Source organism: Alosa alosa, chromosome 9, assembly GCF_017589495.1.
Source record: "Alosa alosa isolate M-15738 ecotype Scorff River chromosome 9, AALO_Geno_1.1, whole genome shotgun sequence".
NCBI classification, from domain to species: domain Eukaryota; kingdom Metazoa; phylum Chordata; class Actinopteri; order Clupeiformes; family Clupeidae; genus Alosa; species Alosa alosa.
The window spans coordinates 32,736,429-32,753,781 of record NC_063197.1 but is presented as its reverse complement, the minus strand read 5'-3'; the positions used below and the strand labels follow the sequence as shown (position 1 = coordinate 32,753,781).

At 46.6% G+C, this 17,353-nt stretch overlaps 1 protein-coding gene across 1 annotated transcript in view; it reads right to left on the bottom strand.

The window, feature by feature from the left end:
* LOC125300103 (ephrin type-B receptor 3-like) overlaps positions 1 to 15,912 on the bottom strand; it is a 60,061-nt gene extending 44,149 nt beyond the window's left edge. The window contains 1 exon segment of the mRNA XM_048251660.1: positions 15,231 to 15,912. Within this exon segment, the coding sequence (XP_048107617.1) occupies positions 15,231 to 15,294 (64 nt within the window). The 5' untranslated portion in view covers positions 15,295 to 15,912.
* Positions 15,913 to 17,353: the final 1,441 nt, after the last annotated feature.

Below are 17,353 nucleotides of genomic sequence, written 5' to 3'. Positions count from 1 at the left end.
CTCTCTCTCTCTCTCTCTCTCGCTCTCTCTCTCTCTCTCACACACACACAATCCTGTTTACTCTGAAGAATTAAATCTCATTTCTGCTCTCTTTACGGGTCATATGTGACATGAACCTGAAATAAGAATTTTAGATTTGCATTCTAAGTGCAACACGTGACCAGCGAGGGGTCTATGCCTGTAGCACGATCTCCTAACTAGAGTCATAATTCACGCAGCCCTTCATACAGCTTGCACACACACACACACAAACACACACACATGCAGCCCCATGCATATTTGAAGGAGTTCATGCTGTTTGTTTCTCAGTAAGAGCATACATATTCAATGGTGTGAGTCCCGGTGCTGTATGTGTGTGTGTGTGTGTGTGTGTGAGTGTGTGTGTGTGTGTGTGTGTGCTGTATGAAGGGTAGGATGAATAATATGTGCAGCAGAACAGCGGTTGGCCTCCAGAGAGCATTAACAGGACAGCTGCCACAGAGAGGAGGACCTTTACTCCCCACGCCTGCTCCTGACACACACACACACACACATACAAACACACACACACACACACACAAGGAGAAGACGTGAAGCGAGGGAGGAAGAATGTGTGTGTGCGTGTGTTTAGTGTGTGTGTGCAGTAAGTTGGTGTACATCTGTGTGTCTGTTTGAGAGAGGGGGTGGGGGGGGCATACATCTGTGAGTCTGTTTGTGTGTGTGTGTGTGTGAGAGAGTGAGAGAGAGAGAAAGAGAGAGAGTGAGTGGGTGTACTGTATATCTGTGTGTGTGTATGTGTGTGTGTGTGGTGAAAAGCGAGACAGAGGGGGTCTGTGGATAATGTATTATTCACTTTTCATTGATGTGTAACTAAAGCCAGTGATCGGGGAGAGCCACCACCAGGCCACCATACCCCCACCAGAGCCTCATACCGCCAGGCAGAGCAAGAGCCTGATTGATTAATTTGCCTCCAGAGAGGGGGGGGAATGAAAGGAGAGAGAGAAAGGGGGTGAGTAAGGAGGAGGGATTTTAGGACAGAGATGGAGAGAGAGAAGATGGTGTGAAAAGAGAGAGAGAGAGAGAGAGGGATAGAGTGAGAGAGATTCTGCCTTGGCTCTTGACAGCAGGGGGTAGTTGGGGCGGGGGGGAGGCAGAACCCATCCAACACCCTGAGGAGACTGAACTGAGAGACTGGGCTTAGCAGTGTGTGTGTGTGTGTTTGTGTGTGTGTGTGTTTGTGTGTTGTTGCTGTTGTTGTTGTTATGTGCATGTGTGTGTTAAGCAGCGAGGGATTCCCATGGCCGCAGCAGAGTGTGTGGTGTGTGTGTGCGGTGGCGATAGGAACTCCACCAACACACACCACATATGTAGCACGGAGTGTGTGTGGAGTGTGTGGTGTGTGTGTGTGCGGTGGCGATAGAAACTGCACCAACACACACCCCATATGAGGCACGGCAGCCCAGCCGCCTGAGTCGGCTCAATCATTACCTAATAAATTGGCTCCTACAGCTCAAGTAGTGGGTGCTGAGTTTGGGAAATGAAGCCGTTAGAGATCTCACCCTGGATAAAGCACTGATTGTGAAATAGCGCTTCGCCTCCCTCTCTTCGCTTTCAAGTGGAATGTGCCAAACAACGCCGTTTAACATGCCTGCCGTTGACAGATGGACTCAACCTGCTCTCAGACTATGAGAAGAGATGCTCTCTTTCTTCTCTCTTATACACACACTCACACACACATACACACACAGAAAAATCACGCACACACACACACACACACACACACACACACTCATGACAGAGAAAAATCCAGTCGGATGGCCAAAGCCCTAATTGCAGGTCTACTGACCACGCCCTGCTAGCTGGTTTTCTGAAGGTGAGTGTTAAGTCGGAGCCACTGCTGCTCAGCTGACTGTTCTGACCGACGCCACGCTAACGCATCTAAAATGCACAGACTCAACGCTATCGACCCCAAACACTGATCTATGGCCGTCTAGCTGAGCCACGTGGCTTTTCATGACCACGGGATATGGATCGGGCCGAGAGAGAGCCCCATCGGCCGATCGCTTAAAGACGCCACTGACCCACCCCCAGCCCACATCTGGCAGCTGGCTCTTGGGTATCCATGGGCCTGTTGTGGCTGAGCTAAAGGCTGGCTGATATATATATATGCGGCCCCAGTGCTGCGCTGGGCTCTGGAGCACACAAACGCACTCTTCACCAACGCGTGAGTGTGTGTGTGTGTGTGTGTGTGTGTGTGTGTCTTGAATTTCCCCTAGGGATCAATAAAGTATATCTATCTATATCTATCTGTGTGTGTGTGTGCACGTGTGTGTGTGTGTGTGTGTGTGTGTGTGTGTGTGTGTGTGTGTGTGTGTGTGTGTGTGTGTGTGTGTGAGAGTGTCGTCTCCAGAGTGGCAATCTCATTGCCTCAGAATTACCTGTGGATGGATTAATGACACAACAGATTGCTTTGTGTGTGTGTGTGTGTGTGTGTGTGTGTGTGTGTGTGTGTGTGTGTTTGTGTGTGAGTGTGTCACTGTTGTTAAATGTGTGTCTGTGTGCATGTGTCACTGTGTGTGTGTGTGTGTGTGTGTGTGAGTGTGAGTGTGTGTGTGTGTGTGTGTGTGTGTGTGTGTGTGTCACTGTTGTTAAATGTGTGTGTGTGTGTGTGTGTGTGTGTGTGTGGTGTGTGTGTGTGTGTGGATAATGTGTTTTTATCTGATCCACTGAGCTGATCTGGCCCCCTAAAGTAAAAGCGCTTAAGCTCCGTCTGAACTGTATTTTGCCTCTCTCTGTGATAGCCGAGAATGAAGGGCCTTGACAAGGCAGTCAAGGCTCCCACCTATAGATTGTCCAGACTGCCTAATGGCCTCGCCATAAGTGCACAACTAATTAGGCCGACTCTTCCTAGCAAGTGCAGTTCGATCCGCACACATCTTCATAAATAAGTAAGGAGTGAGGCAGTTGGCTGCTTAATTAGCAGAAAAAAGAACCATTTCCCCTGTGGTGCTGAGAGGGGGTGTGTGAGGGGGTAGGCGGGGGTGTGAATGTGTGTGCGTGTGTGTGTGTGTGTGAGGAAAGGAGGCGGGGTGTGAACACACACACACACTCACACAGCAACAACGCTGGGTGACAATCATGTGGTGTGCTGTGGGCATTGATTGATGGCCAGCTAAATTGAATCCTAATCATCAGCAGCCTTTTAGCCCCTCGTCCCTCAGGAGCAGCTGGGCAAGAGTGGCTTTAGGGGCTAAGGCTGTCCTGTCACATTCCCCACAGGTCTGATATAAATACCTTACCCTTTCAACACACACACACACACACACACACACACACAAACAAACAAGAACAAATACTCTCTATCCACACACACACACACACACATGGACAAACACTCCCCTGGTGTGCGTGTCATCAATATGTGTGTGTGGTGTGTGTGTTATTATTGTGTGTAGTGTGCGCAAAATGCATTAACGTCGCGTCGCGTCGCGTCGTCGAAGCGCATATTGGCGATACAGGTGTGTGTGTGTGTGTTGTGACAGCGTCGTGTGCGTATTGCGCAATGGTGTGTGTGTGACGTGTGTGTGTGTGTGTGTGCGCGTGTGTGTGTTATTATTATTGTGTGTGTGTGTGTGTGTGTGTGTGTGTGTGTGTGTGTGTGTGTGTGTGATCTCTTTCAGTGTCTACTCTCACACCATGCATTCTACAGCTCCATTCACAATCACGTTCCATCTTCTTCATCTAGCACTTAAGTCTACTGCACTACAAACTATACTCACACATTTAAATTATACTCCCACCACTACAAACTAAACTCACACATTTAAATTATACTCCCACCACTACAAACTATACTCACACATTTAAATTATACTCCCACCACTACAAACTATACTCACACATTTAAATTATACTCCCACCACTACAAACTAAACTCACACATTTAAATTATACTCCCACCACTACAAGCTATACTCAAATACTAAAATTACATCCATGGGACTCAAAACTACTCACACATAAAGCGATAGTCCCAGTGTTCTAAACTACTCACACATAAAGTGCTACTCCCAGTGTTCTAGACGCTACTCAGAGTGCGGGCCCTTTCATGATGCGCTTGGCTGGCACGTTTGGTCTATTAGGCCTCGTCTTTGTGTTCCCCAAGAGAGCGAGGTGTTCTCGTGTGTTACGAATAGCCGTAGGCAAAGCAGCACTTGAGAGGCGCGCCTCACGCACGCCTCAAACCTGTCGTCTAGGTGTCAGAGACGGCTCTTTTTTGCATATAGTGAGATTGGGAAGCAAAGAGTGCCGCTTACTGTCACATGACACAAAAATGAGACAACACGTCTCCTCTCCTCTCCTCTCGTCTCCTCTCCTCATCTATTCTGACTGAGCTAGCAGCCAGCTAGCGCGTGTACACACTGTAGGGGAATTCTCTAGGCCCTGTCCAATCTTATCAACAAGTGTCCAGACAAGGCTCCAGTGCGCTGTAAAGGGCTGCTGTACACATGGGCCACTGTCCCAGCCACCGGGCAGGGGGGGCTGCTATCACATCAGGGACACAGATAACCAGGAGAGAATAATGCTGCAATTAGGACCTGGCCCTGATAAGTCTCTAACACCACAGAGAGAGAAACAGTGGCACAAAGAGCAGGGAAAGGAAGAGAGCGAGAGAGAGAGAGAGAGAGAGAGAGAGTGAGAGAGAAAAAGCCAGAGAGAGGGAGTGAAGAGGAGAGAGAGAGAGAGAGAGAGAGAGAGAGAGGAGAGAGAGAGAGAGAGAGAGAGAGAGAGAGAGAGAGAGAGAGAGAAGAGAGAGAGAGAGGTGAGGAGAGAGAGAGGAAGAGATGAAAGGAAAGAGATGAAAAGAGCGTGTGAAAACAGGGTTGATGGGTGCTCCAGTGGGATGTTGTGTGTGTGTGTGTGTGTGAGTGTGTGTGTGTGTGTGTGGGGGGTAGGAGCCGGTAGAGGAGTGTGAGGGCCATTGAGTCCCACAGACAGTGGGAAAGGTAAACAGCTCAGAGAGGGAGCATTGTATTCCCCGGACCCCGTAAAGCCCACCTGTGTGTGTGTGCACCGTCTCTACGTCTGTGACGAGCCGCTTTCTCCTCTACATAACACAGGAACGCCAACTAGTGTGCTTCCCCTAGTCAGGAACAGGGACTTTCCCAAAACCCTTTCCATTATTTTCCCACACTAAGCCACATCCAAGTCGCTTATCCTACGCAAAGCAGCTCTCGCAGCCTCTGTGGTTTACCTGACTACCCATAACTCCTCACTCACGCTGTCCGTTCCCACACGTTTTTAAGGCCGCTTGAGTTGTACCTCTGTTCCTCACCCGTCTGTAGAGCCTGTGTGCTTAAACCTTGCGGGCCCTCACGCCTAAACTGGGCTACTCACAGGCCACGCCAACGGCTACTCCAACGGCAAGCCCTGGCATTTGCTCACAACGCTACATTGGGCTGCTCACGGCGCCACGCCACAAGCTTCGCCAGGGCTACTCACAGCGCCTTCATTAACATGAGCGCTACGCTAGGCTACTCTGGCCTTCACGTAACACAAAAAGCTACAGCTAGGCTACTCACAGCGCCACGCCGCTGCTGCAGCTCCGACTCATTAGAAAGCTCTGGCAACGAGGTGCCTTCCTGCTCGCATCAAAGCCATAAGTCGTCTCCTTCGACAGCAGGGTGGAGGGCGGAGAGTAGCGTGTGTGTGTGTGTGTGTGTGTGTGTGTGTGTGTGTGTGTGTGTGTGTGTGTGTGTGTGTGTGTGTGTGTGTGTGTGTGTGTGAGGGGGACGCAGTCATGCATCCTTCTTCCCAGGGACCGCTAGGCCAAAGCTGCTCCAATTGAAGATGTAGAGATAGATATATGGCAGCGCTCCAAGACTAGATTAAAATCCGCCCGCCACACACACACACACACACACACATACACACACCCTGTCTCCCACAGCTCATTTTCCTATGTCCCCCTGATCTCACTGGGGTCACTCTGTTCGCATTGTCAATCTTCTCAACACTCTTTCAGATGAAGCGGTCGAGCCGATACTGGACCAAGTGGAGGTTTTGAAAGCGAGAGCCCCCACTCCACTCCTCTTTGTTCCTGCCGTGTGGCTGATCCTGGAGCCAACCCGTTTGGGTCCATGGAGCCTTAATAACAGATAAGCCTTCATTACGGCCCGGCAGACCTGACAATCACACTTCTGTCACCTGGCAGGGGTTACGGGGGGGTGGTGGACTGTCGGCATGTGGGAGGTTTCACTGTAAAAGGGCAGCGCTGAGCTTTTGGATCTCTCCTCAGCAATGTGTCACTATATTGGCAGCAGCCCCCTCCCTTATTATTTCAGCCTGGCCGTGTGCCCACAAGTGCCCACAAATGCCCACAAGGTCAGGATGTGAGCTTTGCTTCTGCTAATAAAGTCTCCATCTTCTCTTCTCTCCTCACTCGCTTCTCCAACTCTAAACAGCGCTGATGCCACTTTACATACAATGGACATATTTATGGCAGCAGGCCTCAGGCCGATCATGTGTGTGTGTGTGTGTGTGTGTGTGTGTGTGTGTGTGTGTGTGGGTGTGTGTGTGGGTGTGTGTGTCAGGCTGATCTTCAGACTCACACTGAGGTCACATTGATTAATCTGCACTGGTCAATTGGTGATTATGCGGTGTGTGTGTGAGCATATGCATGTGTGTGTGTGTGTGTGTGTGTGTGTGTGTGTGAGAGAGTGTGCATGTGAGTGTGTGTGTGAGACAGAAGGCTATTATTTGCAAGGGGTTAAAGTAGTAATTACATTGTGGCCCTTTACAGGCAGCAGGCATGCTTTCCATTTGAAGAGGACAATGCGGTACATACTGCACACACACACACACACACACACACACACACACACACACACACACACACACACACACACACACACTCACACTCACATGATCAGACAGGAGCTGCATGTATGACATCGATTGCGAAAATCGCAGGATAGAGGCAGGATTAGCCTCTATGAGGACATGCGGATGTGTATATGTGTATGTGTGTGTGTGTGTGAGAGTCTCTCGGAGGCGTGAAGCGGCCTGTGCAGCCAGACCAGCCCAGGCCAGGCCGGCCCTCGGTGTGAAAACAGCTTCTCTGGCAGATGACAAATGGCAAATGGTGGAGAGGCTCCCGAGACGACTTCCTGCACTAAAAACACCCCACATTTCACACGTCGCCCCTTTTCAACAACAACAGCACCACCGCCATCATTACGGCCGGCCAAATGGACGAGCCCTGCAGCGTGGGGGCAGTAAAAGTTCAAAACAAAACAAATAAATAAAGAAATCAGCACGGACACATTTGGTGGGACTGCCAGAGAAAGTTATGTCTGTCTGTCTGCCTCTAACACACACACACACACGCACACACTCACTCAGTCTGTCTGTCTGTCTGCCTCGCTCATACCTTGGGACAAAGAACATGAAACTACACTTCCCTTGTCTTTTTTTCCCCTCTGTCTGTCTCTAACACACACACACACACACACACACACACACACTCACTCAGACAGAAAATTATAAAGCACTTCCTCCCTTGTCCTGCGCCTGGGCTGTAATTTACTAAGGGCAATAAGAGGATGTGAGGCTCGGCTCGGAGTGCCCGTGTAAAAAGGTCAAATATTTGAACAGTTACAGCAGAAAATGAGTCTGCGGCGTCGAGCGCCAGCAGAAAGCAGCTCGTGGGGCTGCGTCAGGGAATATGTCTAAACGCTCGCTGGCTCCAGGAGGGTCGACGCCGTTTAGAGGACCCCAGGTCCTGCCGAGAGGTAGCGGCCGAAAATGGGAGTATTTGGAGGGACCCTCTCTGCAGCTCTTGAGATCCTTTTGATGTGCAGATTAAAAGCAGGTGTAGCCGAGAGGCGAGTGCTCGGAATTTAGTAGCCATTGTAAACCCCTCCACCACACACACACACACACACCAGCCCTACCCCCGGTTCCTCGGCCCACCCCTTACTCAGGATATTTACAGCGACCCTTGCCGCTAATCAAAGTGGACGTTTGCACCTAAAGCTGCGGCTTTGTCCATTTCCTGTGGAGCCCGAGGTGGCGTGGAGTCGGACTTGCTCTGCACCAGATCAGGAGGTGCTGCCGGCCATTAAACTATTCCCCACCACAGACACACACACACACACACACACACACACACCTATTCCCCACCAGAGCAACTGCCCCTGTCACCCCCACTCAAGACCGATTCCTCCATGATATGATTCAGTTTCAAATGGCTTCTTTTTTTTTATTGCTTACAGATTTTATTTTTTATTTCATAACCTACTTTGCGCTTTTAAATATTTCTATGCAGCTGCTGGCCAGGTGATTCTATGCTCCGAGGACTTCTGCTTGAGCCCAGTTGTACACACAGAGAGCTGTGGACCGCATCAGATATGGCCCTGATGTGGCCCTGATATGGCCCTGATGTGGCCCTGATGTGGCCCTGATATGGTCCTGATGAGGCCCTGATGTGGCCCTGATATGGCCCTGATGTGGTCCTGATGTGGCCCTGATATGGCCCGGGTCTGGCGTGGATCTGCTGGACTTTGGCCAGGTCCACTGAAGCCTTCACTTCCAACGTGGCTCTGACTTTTTTACATAAAAGCAAATATCAAAGATCCCACACAGACCCACACACACACACGCACACACACACACACACACATGTACATACAGTAAAAGCAAATATTAAAGATCCCTTTCTGCTCCATCGGCAAAATTTGTTACAAGAGTCTGTAGCCTATAAAAAACAGTCCCCTCCCACACACACACACACAGACACACACACACACACAGGCTCACACACACACACACACACACACACACACACACACACAGAGACACACACAGACCCACACACACACACACGCACACACACACACACCAGTGCAGTGCGCAGGCCTTCCCTTGCTGGCCCAGCCACCGGCCCTGCTGGCCTGCTGCAGCGTAATGTCCGAGGCATTCCCATAAAGAGCTCTTAGTCATCCCCCATGAGCCGCCGCAGCAGCCCCAGCAGCCCCAGTAGCCGCAGCAGTGTCACTGGGAACGTCCACTAACACGGCAACGTTCACCAACACGGCTCTGTGGGCGTCCACCAACACGGCAACGTCCACCAACACGGCTCTGTGAGCCTCACGTCAGCCCTCCTGCCATCTCTTTATCGCCACCATTATCATGCACCATGATGTGTGTGTGTGTGTGTGTGTGTGTGTGTGTGTGTGTGTGTGTGTGTGTGGGTGTGTGTGGGTGTGTGTGTGTCTGGGGATGACGTGTTTGGGTTTATGTGCATCTGTGGACTGCATGGTTGTATGTATATTTGCGTGTGTATATTTGCCTGTGTATGTGTGTGTGTGTGTGTGTACGTCTCTGTTAGTGTTAATGACACATTCAGGTTAAATCTATGTTGAGGTTCAGATGTGCTCCCCAGCGCAGATGCCTTTGTGCTGGTGTGTGTGTGTGTGTGTGTGTGTGTGTGTGTGTGTGTGTGTGTGTGTGTGTGTGTGTGTGTGTGTGTGTTTTCTTGCTCAGTTTTTCCTGCAGAGTGCCGGAGATCCCCTCTGGGCACCATTGTATTTAAAAACATGACTGTTAAATCACAGGGTAACGGCTAAACACAGGGCGGACAACAATGACGCTAGCACTTCAAAACCAGCCCACACCTCCGCCAACCAAATCATTCTGGCCGCTCCGACGCTTGGTCTAACACACACACACACACACACACACATCCCTCCACAAAGAGCCTAAAACAGCACATTAAAGTGACTCCACCACTCCTGAATGAGGGGAAATGTTAGATATTATATATTTCTTTCATTATTGCAAACATCTGTTTGAGCGTCTTATTTTTTATTCGTATTCGTTCATTCCTATAATCTGCAGTTCCGTGCTGTGTTATTTAGCAGTGGGAGATATCACATGTGCCAGAGCCGCCTCCTTTACCACCTTTTGAGCAGAGACTAAGGGCAAGCCTGAACGTCTTTTGAGCAGAGACTAAGGGCAAGCCTGAACGTCTTTTGAGCAGAGACTAAGGGCAAGCCTGAGCGTCTTTTGCTCGATTCCTCTCCCTCACACACACACACACACACACACAGTGCTCTCTCTAGTACCCTTCTTCCGCTCCAGTGGCTGTGGACCACACCAATGGGCTTTTGGCAGTGGGCAGGTCCACACTCATTCAGTGCTGGCCCTGGAGAGCCAGCGTGGCTATTCTGCCGGCCCCTCCATCACCAGCGGACTGGACAGCCCTTTTGAGGGGGCAGCTCAAACAGACCCGCAATGGGAACTCCTGCTCGCATCCAATGCACTTCGGAATCAATTAGCAGACCATTTGCCAACCACTGGTCATCGGTCCAGCTCGCTTTTTGCTCGGCTTGTTGGGCAAACAGAAAGACTGAATCCCAGTGAACGTTTCCAAGTGGTGCTGGAAAGGAGTGGACTTGTCTGGCCTGTATCTAGTATGGACACTGAGTTCAATCCCAGCACAGAGCTGAGAGGATGTGTGTGTGTGTGTGTGTGTGTGTGTGTGTGTGTGTGTGTGTGTGTCCAGTTTTCGTGAGAGCGCATGACGGGGCCGGCGTCTCATAGAGTCTGTAAGCGCGTCAGCGACATATAAGACTGAAAGCTCTCTGAGCCTTTAAGGAGTTAGCAAATGCACTGTCCATCTGTTCAACAAGCCCACTCCTTACGCTTACCGTGACCTTTCAACCGACTAGGATCCTCGAGCTATTATACTGTAACACCAACCCTCGTCCTAGCACTCCTTTGGGTTTATGTAGGGCTGCTTCTTACGTTTCAACTATTTTTTCTTTTAAAAAAATAGTTACAGTATTACATCATCAAATGACTTTGCTACATTCATGAATGTACTTTTCTCCATTCACCTGAAGAATTACATTGTTAGATAATTAATTCATCAGGAATTACGTGTTCGCTTTAAGGCATTACTTCAACTTTCCTTGGTATTATTGTCAGAACAAGTTTGACAGGACACATGCTAGACTGGAGCTCGGTCGCTTTGTTAAGGGTTTAGAGGAGGATTTGCCGTTTCTAAATGAAAGAATTACCCACGACGAGGTGAGAAATGAGACTACATTTTAGCCACTGTTAGCACTGATGGAAATCAAGTCAATAAGTAGTCCTAATTCACTCAAAATTAATTTTACAACATCCTTCTGAGTTGACTCACGTTATCCATATTCCAAAACTCTTGTGAATATTGAATGAACGCGGGTAATTGCGACCATAATCAAGTGGCCTCACTAACATGAGCTGCACAGTGTGTCGTTTACCCATTTGCTAAAGGAGCGTAGGATTGATATTTCAGCGGCCCTGCGCTCACTCATTCAGCAGCGGAAGACATGCTCTATTTGCAGCGCCCGTGGCTAGGCCACGTCTCAGATCCTCCACATAGAGTCGGCGACAAATCAATACATGTTATATAGTCTGTGTGAGTCTGGCCACGGTGACCTGTCTTCTTTCTAGTCAACCCACCTCAATTAATTGGCTTTTCCTTTTATAACAAAACGGGCTTTACACACCGCCAACATTCAGTTTCGGTCATCTGATTTACAAATAGAGTAGGCCCAAGCAATTATCAAATCAGTGGACAATTTTCGTATGAATCCGTAGGAACAATTATTTCCTCTCTGTAGCCTAATATAACTCAAAATTGGACATAATTGTCAGTGCGCCCTAAATAAGCTATTGTTTACACAATGAAATTAATTTAAAGAGAGATGAGAAATGACAATAAACCATTTGGAAAAATCTTTCAAGGCTACTAAATACTACAATGCATCCTAAATAATGTTGAATTGTTACATGCCAGAAACGCAGCTGTCTCGCAAACTGCCCAAGAAAGCTTACATTTAAATGTATTGTTTGTCCTCGGCTCTGCCTCATCTACATGGAAATGACCCATGGAAGGCATTCTTACACAAATTGCAAGTCTGCTTGCCTAAGAGTGAAAGTCCGAATTAGCCCAGTGATCATTTAAGTTGCTAATGAAGTGTGCAGAAGTACTAATCATTTCTTTCTTCGTCTTTTGTCAGTTCACGTCAGGCCGTTATTGTTACAAACACGAAGGCTGGCGAGTTATCCTTAAAACAAACCGGCATGCATGCAGGTCCATTGAGGTCTCCTTTCCCTCGCGCTGTGCGGGGGGTCTCATCCATTACAGCATGCCCAGGGTAACAGCAACGAGTTTCAAGATAAACGTCAATCAAACACATTGTTTCACGCCTGACACAAACGCACTCACAACACTGGATAATTTGTTTGTTTTACTTAAATTTAAAAAAAAAAATAATAATAAGTGGTCAAGGGAATAAAATCGTCAACAATAGCCCACATTTGAAACTGGATTTCCCAGTGTCCAAAATGAACTCTCACGCTGGCACGGTGATGAGGTTTCCACACAGAACTCAGAAGTGTGGGGAACAAAATGGCCCCTGCTGCTGTGGAATGGACAGAGCAATGAAGAGGCTGAGGGCGCACAAGAGTGCGCAGGATTAGGGCCGTGCGCCGCACATTTGCAAAGCAGAGTGTGTTTGTAAACCCAAGTTATATGTCTCGAGTGAGGTTTGCGCTCATTTTAACGCATGGAGAGCACACACACACACTCTCTATTTTTCTCCTCTCTCTCTCTCTCTCTCTCTCTCTCTCTCTCACACACACACACACACACATACCACATAGAGATATATAGAGAGAGAGACATAGAAAGAGATATTTGTATTTCTTTTGGCAAAGAGCAGCTTCCAATCATGTTTCAAAAACTAACAGAAATGCATTTTGATCGCATCTTCAGGCATCGCGTGTGTGTGTGTATGTGTGTGTGTGTGCGTGCGTGTGTGTGTGTGTGTGTGTGTGTGTGTGTGTGTGTGCGTGCGTGTGCATTTAACTCACTACAATGACCCACTAGTAGGCCACCGCCGATGTAGATTGTAATTAAAATACAGAAAATCTTTCCATTATTGCACATCGCATGCGTACATAAACGCCTTATCGTTCAGAGCATCCCAGCTGCAGTTGCACTACTTAACCAAGTAAACACTGATGCCGAGCTCGAGTGCCAAGGGGTAGGAAGAGATAGAACTGGAATGTGCATATTCTATTCTAGAGCATAGCCTATATTTGATTCCCAGTTGTCCTCGCCGATGTGGATTGCCATTTATTTACCGAGCACCATATGTCGAAATTCTTTCATTTGCTCTTAGTACAAATATTGTAGCAGTTTAACCCTGTAAATACAGTAAATGGGTAGCCATACTATACTATAGGTCTACTTTTTAATGGGACTGGGAAAGACTCTCTGTGGACATTATCATACAATTTACTTTAAAATTAGAAAGGGGATATGTAATATGTGTTTATGAATACACCAGAAATTGTAAATAAAACATTAGCACATGTTTTGTAAATAGCGTCTTTTAGCTACCATTCACTCAATTACAAACAAAAGTTGTTTCCTTTTGCACTAGTGTGAGATGACCCCCTGCGACACGGGGACAGATTGCCGGTGAGATCGGAGTCTACCAACAGAGCAATCAATCTCTCCGGAGAACACGGGGTGTTTCACAAAAAGGAAGAAAGTATATAGACGCTGGCTGATAAAGACGAGGTTTAGCCCAGAAATTAATAATCAACTTATTTACTGCCTCGAGTAGAAAAAAAGCTATAGGCCTATATTTCAACGAAGAGGTGATTGCATTGGCTCTTCACATTTTTTCCACTTTCTGTTCACATTGTTTAATTTAAATAAATAAGCAACATCTCAATGTTTCAAAATCGGAGATAAAATAAAAAAATAAATTAAAAAAAATAAAAACATCTGTTTATCACCGCTACCCCACTGTATTGCGTGTGATCCCCCTATGCGAGAGAATTGACCCGCGCAACTCAGATCCCATGGAAGGCAAATAGCAGATTGGCCTAGTCAAAGGGCACGCTACAATATACCAAACACAGACTCGAGCCGACCGCCTCTTATCTTTATGTTGCTCTTAAATACTGTAAAACACTCCTGCGGCGAACATGAATAAAACAATATCAACCTCAATCTTACAATAGGACCATAAGCTATCTCAGTTTGATAAACAATGTAGTAATCATTAGGTGAAAAAAAACCGTCACCAGCTGCGTGGATTAATCGAGTAGCCTATTACATGAACAAACCATTTCGCTTCCAGTATAAGCACTTATTAGAAATAATTCTACATTTTTAATGCAAAGAAAATTATTTAATTATTTTAGGCCTTGGGTGTTGGGCATGACAGATAGGTCGAGCAATCATCTAACTTTGATCAGTATTCATGCTACACATCTGAACTTGCCTAATTGAACGTGGACATAAATTGTTCCTACAAAAGCAGTTAACGCGGCGAGATCAAGAGGAGCATTTTTGTGTTATTGTTCATAAAAAGACATACATGGCTGTTTAATTTTTAATACTTCAAAATACATCAAACACTTCGGAGAATACAAGATAAATCCATATACCCTCGGAGCTTGTAGACATCATAGGCAAATCAAACTTTAGAAACTATCCTCTGCTTCTGACCTCATCATAAATACACTAGTGCCGAAGCCCTGGTCAGAACTTACATGTTTAATAATAAGATAGTCAACGTTGTCGTTGGGCCCCGTTGAACATAGGTAGCCTAAATGAAAACTTGAGCGGGCTTGACGGTTTCAGTCCCAGGCAAGCTGGGTAGCCTATTCCCCCACCAAAAGTAAGTAGGCTACGCAGGCGAGGATGAGACTCCCTACTGCGAGACGAGGCTGCGCTCATTTGTCCCGAACAACACTGAGAGGAACCGTATGTTTTGTAAATGAGCATCCAACCCGTAAACAACGGACACGTTAACAGATCCTGGTCAGTGCAATTCAAATGTGTGTTCAGGTCCTTGAGGGTCCTAAGAGGTTTTGGCTCCTACGCGCAAAGCAGTTTACCCCATGCTGCGGGAGCGCTGTGATTCGCAATTTGAGGAACCTGGTGTCGCATCGATACACTATTTTATGATCGTAATATTAACAATAAGTGCGTTATTGTTGAATACACATGTAAGGGTAAAGCTAGTCTGGACGAACTCGTCCTATGCACATAAGATATTGCGCTGTTGTGGGGGCACATGAGGTGCCGTATTTCTGTGTGGTGGTGACAGACTGTACACATAATTTAGCAAAATATTATTATATAGCCTGTTATTAATACCAATGTATGTTCTTACCTTCAACGGCTGACGTCAGTGGCAGCAAGAGGCTGCATATAAACAGTAAATAATCCATTGTCATACAGCAGACAACGCTGACATGAAAATGCGCCCAGAGAGTAATAATCCTGAAGGCTCCAACTCCCAAGGACCCAGTGGAAGTCCAGCAACTTCAAAATATCAGGATAAGGGTTATCTCCATATAACAGAAATACTAAATGAACGGAATGTATGAACCAGCACAAGTTCGCATTAACAGAGAAACGTAAATCCAATTCCTCCTTCTTGGGGAGGATGGGCTTCGCACGGTTTCTTCACCAGCAGAAAGGGGACGAACGAAAGTCGTTCACCCGGTAGGCTTCTTCGCATTTGGGTACTTCGCATTTGACCCTCAACAGTGCCGTTCGCCCAGTTCAAGTTGTATTCATATCTATGAATGTGGAAAACAGCGCGTCTGTGTAGTCCATTCCTCGGAATTCTCCAGCAAATGTCCAAAGTTTCAAGGAGAAATATTTATAGATTCATATCTTCCGCATCTTCATTTAATCAGCTTCGCATTTGTAGTCCAAAACACACTTCCATGCATGAAAAATGTGCATGCGTTGTCTCCTGGTCACACCGTCTTTGCTGAGACACCGTAATTCCCTGAGCGAATTGTCAGCACGGCTGAAGAGACGCTGGTGCTCCGTTCTTCGCCCGCATTGGAATGAAATACCGTTGAGGCGAGCCAACGAACGAGTGAAAGAGGGAGAAAGCAGGGCACAGAGGAGGAGTTAAAGCGTCAGTCTTTCTAGTGGTTACACCCCTGCAACTAGCTGTGAAAGCTGCTGGCCCTAACTCGATAGCCATACTCGGGAAAGTCAGATAGACACGGCTTCTTTGGAGCTTTGGAAGACACAGAGCGCCCCCTGCGGGAAACGACACTCTGGGATACGGATTTCTGTGATATAAAGTGAGCTTATCTAGTTACTTCCTTATCTTTTGTTTTCCTACTTTGTTGTGCGTTTATGATCATTTCTATATAATTCATCTTAATCTATATCATAGATCAAGCGCTAAATGTGTTAGATGCTGCTGTTCGTTTCCTTCTGAAAACGAGGAATTATTACGCAGAACTGTGAGTATAACTCAGTGAAAGCAGTTCAGGCGATTTGTAAAAAATCTGTTGCGTCGGACATTACAAAAAAACAATATACATATCGTCAGGTTATTATACAAATTGTTCAACTGTTTGTAATATTACGTGTCTTTATTATTGTTTTATGATGACGATACAACACAAAGTTACAACCCAACACTAGTCCACTTTTTAAAACAATCTTGTCACCAGCTCTGTGAATTGTGTTAAATCTTGACCGAAGTAAATAAAAGTGTCTAAATATTACTATTAAGACCTTGTGGTATATTGTTCGCCTAAAAATTGAATATAAAGTTGGGGGTTCGGTTGTTGACAAGAAGCCAGGATGAAGTGTGAGGCCAGTTAAATAGCATTGTTAATTTGAGAGTTTGTGGATTTGTTCAAATCAAATCCTCTAAGAATATTCTATAGCACTTTTAGTTTTCTCGGCGCCAATCCACAGTTTACTGTTCTACTGCATGATAGCAACCTATCTTTGGAGTTGAAAAAAATAGCCAACAAAAGACGTTATTCATCTTTAAAAACATAATTTAGGTTTTCAAAATGACATTGACAAACTCGCAGATTCCCTCTGCGCCTAGCAGGGCAATATAATTTATAAACAGGTAACACCTGTATGTCATTTTTATATTTGTGACATTTCAATCATTAACCTCACAATGACCAATACACTGTCCATCACAATCACTGTTCTGTCACAAATATCACACTAGTAACACACAATACTGAGAACAGCCATGCCCTCATTCTGTTAGACAATATAATGTCAATATTCTGAGCTGAAGATTTATGTAGTCAAATAGACCTTGATTATTTAAAAAAAAGTTTGAAAATGGGTAATTTCCCCCATATATGTTATTCATTAATTGTTATTGTCAATTAGAATCACATCACTGAAGCTTGTCTGAGACGCACATGGTATTAGAATCACATCACTGAAGCTTGTCTGAGACATACATGGTGTTTAAACACTACTGAATAACTAATCCTCAGAAAACATGTT